We start from the raw sequence: 15,834 nt of genomic DNA on the forward strand, positions 1-15,834 counted from the left end.
CCATCCTAGGACTCTGAGATTATGACCTGAGCTGAAGGCAGAGACTCAACCCACTGGGCACACAGGCACCCCTCTTTTTTTTTTTTTTTTAAGATTTTATTTATTTATTTGACAGACAGAGATCACAAGTAGGCAGAGCAGAAGGTAGGGGGGTGGGATGTGGGGAAGCAGGCTCTCTGCTCAGAGAGCCCAATGTGGGGCTCCATCCCAGGATCCTGAGATCATGACCTGAGCTGAAGCCACCCGGGTGCCCCCAAAGTATTTTTTAATTAAAATTTATCAGTTTAACTAAATGTTTTCTTGGTATTAGATCATACATAGGAAGACTTTTTTTCTTTTTTTAAGATTTATTTTAGAGAGAGAGATCCTAAGTGGGAGAGAGGGGCAGAAGGAGAAGAAGAGAGGATCTCAAGCAGACTCTGCACAGAGTTCATGATAGGGCTTGATCCCAGGACCCTGAGATTATGACCTGAGCCAAAACCAAGAGTCTGCTGTGCCACCCAGGCGCCCTTAGGAAGTCTTACTCCAGTATTACAAAATTATTTTCCTTATGATTTCTTCTAGAATTATGGTTTCTTTCTTCTATATATGTATGTGTATATGCATGTGAGTGTGTGCTTCAATATTTGATCCATCTGGAATTTATTCCGTGTGAAATGTGAGCTATGGATCTTTTTTTCCCCCCAAAATGGTTAACAACTTATCCCAGTACCTTTCAATGAATATCTATTTTTTTCCTCACTGATTCAAAATGCTACCTTACCATATATTGAATTCTGATATGTATTTATATTCTATGCCTGTTTCTTGGTATTTGTATTTTCTGTTAATCATTTTCTCTGTCCATGTCAGAACCCCCATGTTTTAATAATTGTAACTATAAAATAATATTTGATAAGGTTAGTCATCCCTGTTAATCTTATTTTTCAGAATTTTGCTAGCAATTCTTGATTATTTTTCTTTATGAACATTAGAATCAACTTATATAGCAGGAGAAAAGTTTTTATTGATCATGTCACATTTATAGAACAGGGGCAATTGACATCTTTAAGTCTTTTTTTTAATTAAAGATTTTATTTATTTATTTATTTGACAGAGAGAGAGAGAGAAAGAGAGAGCGCGCGTGCGCATAAGCAGGGGGAGCAGCAGAGGGAGAGGAGGAAGTAGGCTCCCTGCTTAGCAGGGAGTCTGATAGAGGGATCAGTTTCAGGACTCTGGGTTCATGAGCTGAGCTGAAGGCAGACATTTAACCTGAGCCACCCAGGTGCCCCATCTTTAAATTTTTCTATCCAAGAATGCATTGTATTTCATTTGCTGAAGTCTTACTTTGTATTTCTTAGAAGTGTTCCAGTTTTTGCCACTGATGTTGCACATGTTTTGTTCAGCTTCTTTCTAGCTCTTTCAAAGGTTTCCTTTTTGTTATTTTGGTGTTTTGTTTGTTGTTAGTATAAATGGAATATTTTCTTCCATTATGTCTTCTAACTGGCTGCTATTGGGGCTATAAAGGCTATTGACTTTTTTTTTTTTTTTTTTTTTTTTTTTTTTAGGAAATAGTTGATCTAGATCATTATTTTAGTTTTGGGTGTACTACATAAAGCTGTTGACTTTTGTAGGTATATTTTATCCCGGTCATCTTAAAAAATTTCCCCAGTGTCTGACATAATTTTCTTCAATTATCATAAATCTTCAAATCAGTCTCCTTCTTTTTCTCTTTAAATGAATTGGTGAATACCTTCAGAACAAAATTAGGAAGCAGTGGTAAAAGCACTGTCTTGTACCTGACTCTCAGGAGGATGTTCTTAGTGGTTTTTCCATTAACCATGGATGGTGCTGACTCTTGGGTTGAGGTTAACATACTTATCATGTTTAGGTTTTATTAATTTACTCCTGCTTTAAAGAACGTATCTGTCAAGAATAGGTGTTAAATTTTGCATTTGCATTTGCCTGTTCAGCATCAATGAGCAAGGCCATTATGATTTCTCTTTTTGTGATATGCTGTGGTGAATCATTTTAATAGATTTCTTAACTTTGAACTATTTACATTTGTGCAAAAACGACCCTACTTGGTTGTGTTGTAGTTCCCTTGAATGAACTGTAGCAGTTTGTTTGATACTACTGTATTTGGGTTTTTTCCATTGACATTCATAAGTTATCTTTAAATTAAATTGGTCTATTTCCTTTATATGTGTACTTTTTTTTTTTTTTTTAAAGATTTTATTTATTTATTTGACAGACAGAGATCACAAGTAGGCAGAGAAGCAGGCAGAGAGAGATGAGGAAGCAGGCTACCCGCCGAGCAGAGAGCCCGATGCGGGGCTCGATCCCATGACCCTGGGATCATGACCTGAGCCGAAGGCAGAGGCTTTAACCCACTGAGCCACCCAGGCGCCCCTGTGTACTTTTTTTTTTAAATGTATCTGTGCTGTTTTTGTTAAGTTTTAGTTGTCAGTGTTTTGCTTTGCTTCACAGAAAGAAATGAGCTTTACCTAGAAAACTATGCATCTCATTCATGTTTTCAAAATTACTTGAATGGATTTGAGGAAAAGTCGTCTCTTAAGATTAATTTGCTACATAGCTGTTAATATTTGTTACATAGTTATGTCCATTTTCATACTTGAGTTAGGTAACCACTTCTATGTTTCACAGTTTGTTTTTTTCTTCCAAGGAGTCTGCTGTTATGTATTTATTAGTTTGTAAGGTATCCCATAAGTGTTCTTGTAGGTAGTTGTATTAGTTATGGTGCAGCCTAAACTACTCTAATAAAGGCAGAACAAAATTCAGTGACTTAAGTAGACAGAAGTTATCCTTCTTTCCCCTCTCACATTCCAGAGGTAAACAGAGGGCTTTGCCTCATAAGGACTGAGTTCTTTTCTTCTTTCTTTTTTTTTTTTTTAAAGAGTGGAGGGGCAGAAGGAGAATCTTTTTTTTTTTTTTTTTTTTTTTAAATTCGTGATGGGGGTCGGGGAAGAACAGAGGGAGAGGGACAAGCAGACACCCTGAGTGCAGAGCCCAACTTGGGTTGAAACCAAGAGTCAGATGTTCAACCGACTAAGCCATCCAGGCACCCCGAGAGAGGAAGAATCTCCGCTTCATGGCGGAGCCTGATATAGGGCTCTATATCACAACCCTGAGATCATGACCTGAGCCAGAATCAAGAGTCACCAATTAATTGACTGAACCACCCAGGAAACCATAAGTTCTTTTTTTCTTATCAGTTCTGCCAGCCCAGCAAAATTGCCCTCATGGGATTGGTCAGAAATGGTTCTCATCATTGGATTCTGGTTCCAGCCCCTGAGAATGGGGAACAGAGGAAATGGGGACAATTTCTTTTTCAAAGAATGTGATCCAGAAGTTACCCTTATCACTTTTGTTTACATCCCATTGCCTAGAATTCTTCATATAACTACATTTGGCACAAAGGAGTCTTAGAAATGCAGTCTACAGCTTGATAGTTTTGTGCTCAGCTTAAAAAAACAAAACCAAAACAAAACAGGGTTTGTACCTTGTACCAAAAGCAAGAAGAAGAGACTATTACTGGGGGAGAGTTGGTAGATTCTGCCACAAGAGTGATTTTGTTATTTTTTAGGTATTTTATAGTTTGGCTTTACTTTTAATTTTCAAATGTTTGTTAATTACTAGTTTTATTGCATCATGATAAAAGAATATTGTCTGTGTTTTTTCTGTAATGGGGAATAATTTATAAGGGCTTGTGAGAAGTTTTTGTTAAGATACAGAATTTGGTCTACACTGGTTAGATTATTTTTTTTTTCATACTGGTTAGATTTTATTGCCTATTACCCTTTAGGTCTTTTATATCCTTAACTTAATTTTGCACTGTTGCATTTTTTTTTTTTTTTTAAGATTTATTTATTTATTTGACAGAGATTACAAGTAGGCAGAGAGGCAGGCAGAGAGAGAGAGAGGAGGAAGCAGGCTCCCTGCTGAGCAGAGAGCCCGATGCGGGACTCGATCCCAGGACCCTGAGATCATGACCTGAGCCGAAGGCAGCGGCTTAACCCACTGAGCCACCCAGGCGCCCTGCACTGTTGCATTTTAATGGCCTAAAAGATCTAAAGACCTCTAATACTACTGTGTTTGTATTTTTTTGTGTTCTTGTACTTTTTAAGAAGATTGATGTATTGTTTTTGTACTCAGAAGGACAAATTACTGATTGAAGTTTAGTGAGTCTGGGCAGTCTTGTTTCCCATTTGTTGGAGGGTACCTCATTCTAGCCCCAATATATATAAAGAAGAAAGTATCTTGTTTTCCTAGAGCTTATTTTATCTTAACTTAGGTTGAATTGTAAAGCTTTTCTTTGAGAATGAATGTTTCTATTTCTCACTTATTACACAGGTAATTCTGACTCGAAGGACAGAAGAGGTGAGCCACTCACCTTATGTCTGTTGTCCCCTTTATAGTGTACAGTATTCACCGTCTTTGCTCAGTTTGTGGTAACCTTGTGTGTCTGTATGGTTGTGTGTTTACTTTCCCTTAATTTGTTTTCCATATTAACCTTGTAGAGAAGAGTAACAGAAACAAATACTATGTTTCTAAATATAGTTTATGGATTCTAACAGTTATGATGTCTTTTAACAAGTAGTAAAACAGCTGTTATCTTAATTTATTATGTCACCTTGCTAATAGCATCCTTTGGTGCTGTTAAGCCATAATTTCTACCCTGTAGTAATTCCTAATGTCTAATCAATAATTGCTTATAAACATTCTAGCTTTTTATGTTGTTTTCGCTAGTCTGTAAAGTGTGGACCCTTTGTCATTTTATATGGATATTATGGGTTTTCACCACTCTAGTGTAATGTCCCAGTGGCTGGAGATACTGTGTAAGTGGTCTAAGGAGGACTGGCAAGTCCCTGGTCAACAGAGAACAGAATGCGTGGGTACTTACGTGGAGTGGCTCATTTTGCTTAGGACAATAGTAAGACTGTCATAAGAGGGCGTAAGAGAAAGAGAGATCATTCAAAGGTCTAAGAAATGATCATTGCATTTGAGTTTGGAAAATGTTAATCTGTGAACCAATTTTTCTCCTATGATTTTTTATTTTATTAAATGAGTTTTCTGAGGCTTCCCCCATCCACTATTTAACCATGCACAGTTTTTCTTGCTTAATTAATAGAACATTTGAAGGCTTATGAATTCCCATTAAGTAAGGGAACATTTGAATCAGAAAAGTAGGTACGATAATCCATCATGTGTTGTCCATCTGCCACCATATTTGGTGAGGATTGGTAATATGTTATACTGTGCACAGATTTCTTGTGATTTTCCAGCTCTCACTTTCTTTTTTTTTTTTTTTTAAAGATTTTATTTATTTATTTGACAGAGAGAGATCACAAGTAGGCAGAGAGGCAGGCAGAGAGAGAGAGAGGAGGAAGCAGGCTCCTGCTGAGCAGAGAGCCTGACGCGGGACTCGATCCTAGGACCCCGAGATCATGACCTGAGCCGAAGGCAGCGGCTTAACCCACTGAGCCACCCAGGCGCCCCAGCTCTCACTTTCTTAAACTCAGGAACTAGACTCTATCAAGTAGTGTCTTTGCTATTGATATTTGCTTACTAGATTCTCACTACCAAATGTAGACTTAATAGATTTATATTGCAATAGATAACTTATGTTTGCTCTCTAAAAGTCCTCTTTTTTTTATTTATTTATTTATTTATTTATTTATTTATTTGACAGAGAGAGATGACAAGCAGTCAAAGAGGTAGGCAGAGAGAGAGGAGGAAGCAGGCTCCTTGCTGAGCAGAGAGCCCGATGTGGGGCTTGATCCCAGGACCCTGAGATCATGACCTGAGCCGAAGGCAGCGGCTTAACCCACTGAGCCACCCAGGCGCCCCTAAAAGTCCTCTTTTAACCAGTCTCAGAATACAGTCAAAAGTTGAAGTGGTATAGGCTTTAAGATTAAACATACAGTCTGCTTTCTTCCTCCACATAGTTTGTATTTTCTTAATATTCACTCTTTTCTTGCCCCAGTATTGTCCCTGTTTTAACTAACTAACATAGATTTGAGTGGTTCCAGTATTGTGATTAAAAAGAAATGAAATTACCTTAATTATCTAGTGTATTGCTAATTGTGACATATTATTAATATGTATTAGCACATATCCTTTTTAAGTTAAAAAAAAAATTTTGTGTAATTGATTTTGACCAAACAGGAAAATTGAAGAGACATACATGTTCTCAGCAATATTTAAAGCCCCAAATATAATGACATTTTTACCAGAGCAGATCTCTAGAAGTATTTCTTTAAATTTTGATATCACATTCTAATTTTAAAACCAAATGCTTTCTGAGAAATGAGGCAAATTATTTTAAAATATTTTCATCATAATGGTTTTGCTAAGCAAAGTATATCTTATACAGATGAATTAAATTATAATTTTTCTGCACTGGTCTCGGATGCTTTTGAATAGGAATGGCTGGTGTTTTAATTGTCAAAACAGAAAGGAATAAAAACAGACAAAGGGAGGCAGGCAACTTTGCTTTCTTTCTTTTGAAGTCTAGGAAGCTGGTTATTTTATCATGTGTATTACTTTTTAAATATATCACACTATCCAGCAGAATTAGCTTTTTTTCTAATTGTGGTAAAATATGCATCATATAAAATTTTCCATTCAAACTGGATAGTTTAGTGAAATTAACACATTGTTGTACAATTATCACCACCATCTACCTCCAGAACTTTTTTATCATCCCAAACTAAAACTCTAAACATTAAACAGTAACTCCCCATATCTCCTTTCTCCCAGCCCCTGGTAACCAGTAGTCTACTTTCTGTCTCTATAAATTTGTCTATCCTAGCCACCTAATTTAAGTGGAATCACAGCACTTTTCCTTTTGTAATCAGCTTTTCTTTTAAAGCGTTTTATTGGTGTTAATTTGGGTGATTTGTGTAATATATAGTAATGCATTAAATCCAGTTCTTGCATTAACTCCTGAGTACCTCTTCCCCATGAAATCAGTGGTCATGAGTGCACTCTCCAGTTTTTCTTCAGTCTTCACTGATTTTACATCTCAGTTTTATTAGTTTTGTTGTAGAGAGAACAGACTCTGGTTTAGGGGAGAGTACTTTCTCTCTCCATAGCACCTGCAAAGCACTGAAGGCACTAGTACTGAGGGAGATGACATGAGATGCCACATGATCAGAGCAAGGGCAGCAAAGGCCTTAGTCAGTCCTGCAGAAAGCTCTGGAGTTGGAATGGGGGTTACAGGGGCTTTCCCCTGGGCCAGGCTACTCTTAGGCCAAGGATACTTCCTGGGAAAGGACTTAATAAGAATTGTTAAAACACTAACCCTCCCAGCAGCTAGGGGAATGGTCTTAAAGGGGAATCTGTAACATCTACTTCCCATTTTCATGAAGTTAGAGCAGGATAGTGATGCATACTCTCATCTATTCAGAGGTTTTCCTGTGTAAGAAAATGCTCTTGAATAGTCTTGATATATGTATTAAGGCTGGGGAATGAGTGGCATTGTGGAATATTTGGACAAGCTGTGTATGCAGTGGTTAAAATCCCTGGACTCAGGCTAGACCATCTCAGTTCGTGAGTTGACTGTTACCACTTACCAGCAGGGTGAGGTAGATATCTGACTTCCCTGTGCCTCTTTTCACTATTTGCAAAATAGGATTGGAACATAGTTTCTGTCATAGGGTTATTTTGGAGAAAGAAGTAACACATATAAAGTGCTTGGCCTACTGCTGGGTCAGCACGTGGCAGTTGCTCAGCAGGAGCTGGCTATCACATTGCTACTCCTGCCATCCCACCACTCTGTTACAGTTCCTGTTGATGGGAGACTAAGGAAGTTGGGAATCTTAGCCGGTCAGTTGGGACTCACAGACACAGGGACACTCCTTGCCTCCTAGAGCCTTTGTGTGAGACAGCTCCCAGGGCAGGGTCATCTTGCAACCGTTCCACTATGACTATAAACATTTAGCTATTCTCCTGCACCGTACCTTTTTTTTTTTTTTAAAGATATTATATATTTATTTGAGAGAGAGAGTGAGCTAGAGTAAGCATGAGTGGGTAGAGGGAGAGGGAGAAACAGGCTTCCCACCGAGCAGGGAGCCTGACACAGGGCTCAATCCCAGGACCCCGGGATCATGACCTGAGCCAAAGGCAGATGTTTAACTAACTGAGCCACCCAGGCATCCTGGTTTTTTAATTTTGTTTGTTTGTTTTAAGTCTGGAAAGAGTATCCTCTAAACATTTCTGAAGGAGTCCTTGAACTACAGAGTTCTAGAACCAGGCAGGATAAGCATTCTTTTGAATCTCATAGGCTCATTCAGGTTTCTCAGCTCTCAAATCAGATCACCTGCTCTGTCTGGCTTTCTAAAGAAGTATTTTTTGATCATCTCCGTAAATGACATTATTATTGTGAACTCCATGGCTTTCCCTAAGTACCTTTAGTTATATATTCATTCAGTACCTACGTGTTAGATGCTAAGGAATCCAGAAAGAAAAGAAATTATTCCCTGTCTCATGGAAGAAACCTGTGAACAGGTTTTGATGAACAGGTCTGATGAACAGTCCTGTGAACAGGACTTTGATGCTGATCAAAGTCCACTCAGCTACATGTTATTTGGCTATACCACATAAAGTGCTGCAAGGGAACGTAAAGACTCGTGCCTGGATAGTGGGAAGGACGCATGGAGGTGAACTTCGGGTATTTTAAATTAATACAGTGACTGAGAAAAATGAGGAGCCACCTGAAAGGCTGAAAGCAAGGAGACATGGGAGAGCAAGTCAAGTATTTGAGGAACTGTGCACAATTGAAGCACATGAAGTGGAGAGTGGCCAGAGCTAGCCTGTCTGCATAATGGACCTGATAATACAGTAAGCTCAAGGGTCAGGGTGTCTCCTGGTGATGGGAAGGAAGGAAGTGACATGGTCAGAATTTTGTTTTAGAAGGATAATGCCAGAGGCCTCAGGGAAGTTAGGTGGGCAATAGAAACTAGTTTCTTTTCTTTTTTTTTTTTTTTTTTTTAAGATTTTATTTATTTATTTGACAGAGAGAGATCACAAGTAGGCAGAGAGGCAGGCAGAGAGAGAGAGGAGGAAGCAGGCTCCCCGCTGAGCAGAGAGCCCAATGCGGGACTTGATCCCAGGACCCTGAGATCATGACCTGAGCCGAAGGCAGCGGCTTAACCCACTGAGCCACCCAGGCGCCCAGAAACTAGTTTCTGAATGATAATTTGGCCCAAGACAAGATTGGGCTCAACGCACTGGTTGGGCTATTGAGTCAACTTGATTATTTTTTTTGCTGTTTTTAAAGCCAGCGGGAAGTACTTAAAACATTACAGCTCTGCCTTTGAGAGTTGATGAATACTAATATCAAAAAGCATAGAGATGAGACAAACGGACTTTAGGGATTGAGGCTAAAGGAGTATGGCTTTTACTTCAGTGATTATTTTTGTAGTTGACCAAGGAGTGTCTGAATCTTTAGGTGACTCACCAGTCTACACGTGAGCCCTTAGAATAACATTACCCTTTGTTTTCTTGGGAAAAGGTTATAGCAAATAAGACATCTGTTGTCCCAGAGTACCATTTTAGTGTTTTTGAAATGCTGTCCCCATAGCCTGAGTCTAGGAAGTGAAATTTGCTAGAATGGATAGTGGAGAGGAGGTGGGGGTAGGCCAAGGAATAGACCACTGTGCTTGTCTTGCCTATACCGGCCTGCATCATGCAAGGCCACCTCCAGAAAACCTAGACCAGGACAAGCCTGAGACTTGAGATTATGACTCTGTCCAGTTAGGACGGGACCCTGGGAGAGTGACTTGATCCTGAGCCTATCTCTAAGTCTGAGATTTGGTACAGGGAGCTGTAAGGTCTCTCCTGTTTTCTTAATAGATCTGAGTCTCCTTCCCTCACAGAGGCCTGAGGACATCTTTACTATCTGTATTGTCCTTAACTGTATTAGAAACATGGATGTAATTCAGATGTCAACAGATAAAATATTACTTCTACTACAGAGGGCTGTTTTGGCCTGAAAGCTTGGAAGAGTTAAAGTTGTATTTGTTTATGTAGAATATGAAGAGTCAGGAGAATAGAGTAACTTTGTGGTTTTGCTTTAGATTTGCAGCTTTATACTATGGGCAAGTTAATCTCTGTGCTCAGTTTGTCACCCATAGAAAGGGTTAATAGTGGTTTCTATGTTGGGGTTCTTAAGAGAATTGAATGCTCTGTGTACTATGTAAGTGCTAAAATATTAACTGTAATCATTTTCATTTCTAAGTTATCTGGTAGCTGACTCTTCTTGTCCTTTTGCTTATAGTTGTCAACTCTACTACTGTTGGTCATAAATAATACTGCACTGTTCTGCTTTACTTATTCCATCCATTTATCCATCCATCCGTCCGTCCACCATCTGTCCATCCATCCATTCAGGATTAGTTCTTACCACCCCATCTTACATCACAGAACAACCTCCCCCATTTTCTCTTTTACCCTGCCTTATTTTTCTTCATAGCACTCATTACTATCTGTATTATATATTTCTTTATTTACCTCTTGTTCTTCCTCAACTAGAATGTAAGCTTCTTAAGGGTAAGGAATTTTGATTTATTCACTACTGTACACTCCAGACCTGACAGTAAGTCACTCAGTAAATATTTATTGAATGAAAGAATAAATATTGAGTGCAGGGATATCTGGATGTGATCTCAAATCCATGCCTTCCAGAAATTTGTAATTTTATTGACATTTAATCTATGACTTTAATTGAGTGGGATTGTAGCAAAGTAGGTACATAGTGTTATGGAAGTGCAAGAAATGAGCAGTTACCCATAAAAGGTGATATTTGACCTAGAATTGTATAAGAGCAGGGGTGGTATTAACATTCTAGATCAGGGTTTGGCAGATTTTTTTCTATCAAGGACCAGATAATAAAAGAATTTCAGTTTTGCATCCATACTATCTCTGTCGCATCTATTCAGCCCTACCTTTGTAGTGCAAAAGCAGTCATGGGCACTATATAAATGAATGCAGAGCTGGCAGTGGGCTACATTTGGGCTGTGGTTTCCCTGTTTCCAAGACATAACCATTCAGCACTCTCTGACAAATCATCTAGTCTGTGTAGGGTTCTGTTTTCCCAGTGAGTCTGGATGGGGCACCACAGCTTGTTACCCAGCCTGTTGATGTGCTGGCCCTGTACTGGTAGCATTCTGCTACCCCAAGGCTTCTTCTCATTCCCAGGCCTGGTTGACTCTAAGCTTGAAGTGTTTCCAGGCCCAGACTGGTTGAACTCATATTTACTTTTCAACTGAAGGCTCTTTGGCTCTGTGGCTCTGATTGATCTCTGCAGCAGTCCAGTCAGTCCCTCGTCATTGTCTTCTACACATCCCTGTTTCAGATCTGCTGATGCCACTCTTTGTTGCCTTCCAGATAATGGTTTTCATTCATTAGTATTTTTTTTTAATTAAAAAAAATTCTTTTTATTTGACAGAGATCACAAGCAGGCAGAGAGGCATGCAGAGAGAGAGGGAGAAGCAGGCTCCCCGCTGAGCAGAGAACAGGATGTGGGGCTCGATCCCAGGACCCTGAGATCATGACCCAGGCCAAAGGCAGAGGGTTAACCCGCTGAGCCACCCAGGCGCCCCCACTAGTATTTTTATATTTCTTCTATCATTTCAATGTACTTTTGGGAAGAGAAAGAAGTAAAATTATGGATTCAGTTCACTATCTTAAGATGGCTCTAATTACCTTCTTTTTTTTTTTTTTTTAAAGATTTTATTTTTTTATTTGACAGAGAGAGATCACAAGCAGGCAGAGAGGCAGGCAGAGAGAGAGGAGGAAGCAGGCTCCCCGCTGAGCAGAGAGCCCGATGTGGGCCTCGATCCCAGGACCCTGAGATCATGACCTGAGCCGAAGGCAGCGGCTTAACCCACTGAGCCACCCAGGCGCCCTAACTACCTTCTTTTAATGCCTGGTGTACTTTGTGATTGGCATTTAACAAAGACCTATTTAGTGATAAATCATTAGTCTAGTATTTGTTTAATGCCAAATGTGTGAGAAATTTTGTCTGGATTTTAGGTATATGGTGAGAAACAAAGCAGATATGTAATTCTTGCCCTTGTGGAATTTATGGTATAAAGGAGGGACATTTCTTAATCAACTCTACTCAAATAAATATATAATTATAAAGTGTGGGAGGTATTACCAAGGGCAATAACTGTGCCTTATGAGAATAACAGGGAAGATAATAGCCGATACTGACTGTGAGTACATAATGTGTGTTGGTTACTGCACCAAAAACTTCACGTGGATGATCTCATTTAACCTTCACATAACTTATTTTAGCACTAAGGAAACTAAAACTTAGGATCGTAATTTAGTTGTAGGAAGTCAGAAGAGACCTCTTTGGGAAGAGTAACACTGGGAATGAGAACTGGATGACTAGGAGGTAGCTAGGCAAAGAATGGAGGGAGGCTATGTAAAGCAGAAAGGCATAACATGTTTGAAGGCCTAAGGAAGAAATGAACTCCGCATGAAGAGTGCCAGTGGTCAAAATGGAGTGAGCAAGGAAAGCATAGCAGGAGATAGGGTGAGCAGGGGCTGGTGGGGAGGTTGTTCTAGTCTTGTGTAAGGGTATTAGATTTCATTCTAAAGGCTTGGGAACTAAAAGGTTTTATAAGAGAGGAACATGATCTGGCTTGCTTTCTTAGAGACCACTCTGCCTGGTTTGTGGAGAAAGAATCAGCAGTGGTAGAGGGTTACTGTGATCCAGATGAGAGAGTATAGGGATTGAGGCTACAGTGTTGGCAACAGAATAGAAAAAGGCAGACAAATTGGAGGCATTGATTTTAGCCCTAAAACATATTACTTGCAGCTGAATTGAATATAGATGATAAGTAAGAGGAAATCATGGGGATATCCACATTTTTTCCTTGGCTAGCAGGGTGCATGGTAGTGTTCTCTACTGAATGGTGAGGGGAAGGCTTTAGACATGGAAGGTTTGCATTGCCTGTGAAATTTAAGTGGGGGTGACATATAGGCTCAAAAGAGAGATCTGATCAGGCAGTGCAGATGTGGGAATTGCTAGTGCATCATTTGCACTTACAGCCATCTGTCTGATCAGCTGGAGTGCAGAGAAGAGTGCTAGGGACAGAGCCCTGAGGAAGTCAGACATTTAGAGACCTTGTGTTAGAGAGGAACAGCTAGGGAGATTAAAATGAGACGGAGCAGCCAAGAGATAGAAAGAAAATCAGAAACATTCTTTGTTGTGGAAACCAAGAAATGAAAGTTCTTCAAAGAGGAGGGAGTAGTTTGAATGCTCATTTTCAGATGACAGCTGCATACCAGGGTGTGTTTGAAAATTGCCATCAACAAAGAAGCATGGTGGGGTGCCTGGGTGGCTCAGTAGGTTGTCTGCCTTTGGCTCAGGTCATGATCCCAGAGTCTTGGGATCGAGCCGTGCTTAGGGTTCCCTGCTCAGCAGAGAGCCTGCTTCTCTCTCTCCCTCTGTTACTCCCCCTGCTGGTGTGCTTGCTCTCTTCTCTCTGTCAAATAAATAAAATCTAAAAGAAGAAGAAGAAGAAACAAGGTATAATACCTCCCATCTCAAAAAAAAAAAACAAACCAAAACCTCCATCCCACATGTCCCTCCAGTTGCTGTTCATTCTCTCTGCACCACTTTATGGTAGAAGTCCTCACTTCAAATGAAGAGTTGATATCTCACTGTCTTCTCTTTCCATCTTTATTTCACTCCCATTTATGCTGCTTCACCTACTACTCAACTGAGACCACTCGTAAAACAGTCTTACCTGTTGTCTTATCAAATCCAATTTCACTTCTCTGTGAAACTCACCTACCTAGTCTTTTGTAGTATCTGATTGATTACTTCCTCCTTGAAAAACTCTTTTCTTGGCTTTTGTGACACCATATTCTGCTGGATTACTTCCCACCTCATGACTACTGCTTATGAGTCAGTTTAACTAGCTGATCTTTTAAAAGAATATAAATCCAGTGATATTTCTGCCCTTTTCAGACTCCTCCAATCACATAGTGCTTCTCTTCACGTTCAAAATTAAATCCACACTGCTTACCATGGCGTACAAAGCTCCAAGTCTTCAGATTCCTGCCCACCCCTCCAGTCACATCTGGTACTAAAACTGGCCTTTGTGCTATTTCTTGAACTCTCCAAGCTGCTAAGGGGTATTATGCTTGCTATTCCTGTGCCTAGAAAATTACTTGCCCAGATTTTCGCATGGGTTATGTCTACACATTATTCAGACCTCTGCTCAGTGTAAGCACTTCAGACCTGCCCGAACTACTCTAAAATAACTCCTTCCAACCCATCAGTCTCTATCCCATTACTCGTCTTTTCTTCAAAGCACTTGTCCCTGTCTGAAATTGTATGTTTACTTGTTTCTGAATAGTGTGCCGGTGCTTCCTACAGGTCACTTGTCTGCTTACTCGTTTCTCTGTTCCCAGAGTCTGGAGCAGTGCCTGGCACATAGTTACTGGTCAAGAAGACAAGTTGTTGAGGTGACAGTAATGGATGTAATCCAGACCATATGTGACAGGATTGACCTTTAGATGGGAGGGACATGCCCTCCCTTTTAGCAGAAGGGGAAATGGTAAAGATAGTTATACACTCATACTGGTTGTATGGTTCATGATGGGGATGTGGGACTGGAGGAAGATCAGTCAGCACCTGGTCAGCCGCCATGAGAAAGGAGGCTAAGTATTGGGTGGATAGGAAGCAGGGCCCTGTGGAATGAAGGGAGGAGTCATTCTGTCTCCAAGCCAGATGTTGCTATAGTCGGGCTCCTGGTAAAGGTGGCTGTGGAAAGAGGTAGAAAAGAGTACCCAGCATTTTAGATACATAGTGCTTAAGGATCTAATAATGTCTCCCTGCTTTAATCAGGAACACTGTTCTCTGTGCCAGGAAAGTATTTGCGTTTACGATAGGAAAATAGTCCTTTTTCCTTCCTCTCCCATCCTCCTCTAGATGGAGCTCATTGAGCCTGGGACAGAGCACATTGTTGGCCCTGTACACCCAGCCTGCCATCAGGATTGATGTGTTTGTGCTTTCAAATATTTGAGTATTTTTTATGTGCGAAGCACTGTTTTAGGCTCTGTGGCTTTGAAAGAAACATTCAGAGGGTTTTTATTCTAATCCAGGGAAAGAGAGTAAATAGATGTACAAGTCGGAGATGGGATAGGCACGTCACTCTAGGTTCCTCTCCCGACCTTTTCCCTCCCATTCCACCCACACTGGCCCTGCGGTAGCTGTGGGAAATGTTCTCTCTCTCACTCACTCTGTCTATGCCCTGAAAGTTACAGAAACATGGAATGAGCCCATCTTCCTTATCTGGGTGTTTCCTTGAGCAGCTGACTTGAGCCCTCCATTGCACACAATGGTAATAACATGTTTTGTTCTCTCAATTTCAGATGAGACGCCAATTATTGCAGTGATGGTGGCCCTGTCCTCTCTGCTAGTGATTGTGTTCATTATCATAGTTCTGTACATGTTAAGGTGAGCATGTTAAATGCTAAAGTGAGAATTCTAAAGCTTCTGCACTCTCTCGGATTCTTTTTCAGTACACCAGAGTCTCATTAAGCCCACACGGTCCAGAAGATAGTAGGATAAGGACAGTAAATAGAATAGAGAGGAATGTTCTATAATAATAAGATTAAAATTCTACATAGGAACAGTTTAAAAGCTCTACATACCTTTCCTCAAGACCTAGGCCCCTCCACCCCCGGTTTGCTTCCATCTGCCCAAATTCAGTTCCCCAACTCCAGTTTAACCTCAAGCCCAGGGTGGTGGTTTGAGGTTGAAGGAAAAGCTGTATAGTTTGTGTTGGGTTGGATGATTTAAGA

The 15,834-nt window shown here is 40.2% G+C and overlaps 1 protein-coding gene across 3 annotated transcripts in view; it reads left to right on the forward strand.

Moving 5' to 3' along the window:
- PTPRA (protein tyrosine phosphatase receptor type A) overlaps positions 1-15,834 on the forward strand; it is a 149,011-nt gene that overhangs the window by 88,065 nt on the left and 45,112 nt on the right. The window contains exons 4-5 of one of the 3 annotated variants that reach the window (XM_059133780.1): positions 4,354-4,380; positions 15,403-15,487. In XM_059133780.1, coding sequence (XP_058989763.1) covers positions 4,354-4,380; positions 15,403-15,487 — 112 coding nt within the window. Of the gene's footprint in view, positions 1-4,353; positions 4,381-15,397; positions 15,488-15,834 lie in introns of those variants that run through there. The other 2 variants (XM_059133781.1, XM_059133782.1) reach the window with 2 other exon arrangements.

This window comes from Mustela lutreola, chromosome 9 (assembly GCF_030435805.1).
Source record: "Mustela lutreola isolate mMusLut2 chromosome 9, mMusLut2.pri, whole genome shotgun sequence".
Classification (NCBI taxonomy): Eukaryota; Metazoa; Chordata; class Mammalia; order Carnivora; family Mustelidae; genus Mustela; species Mustela lutreola.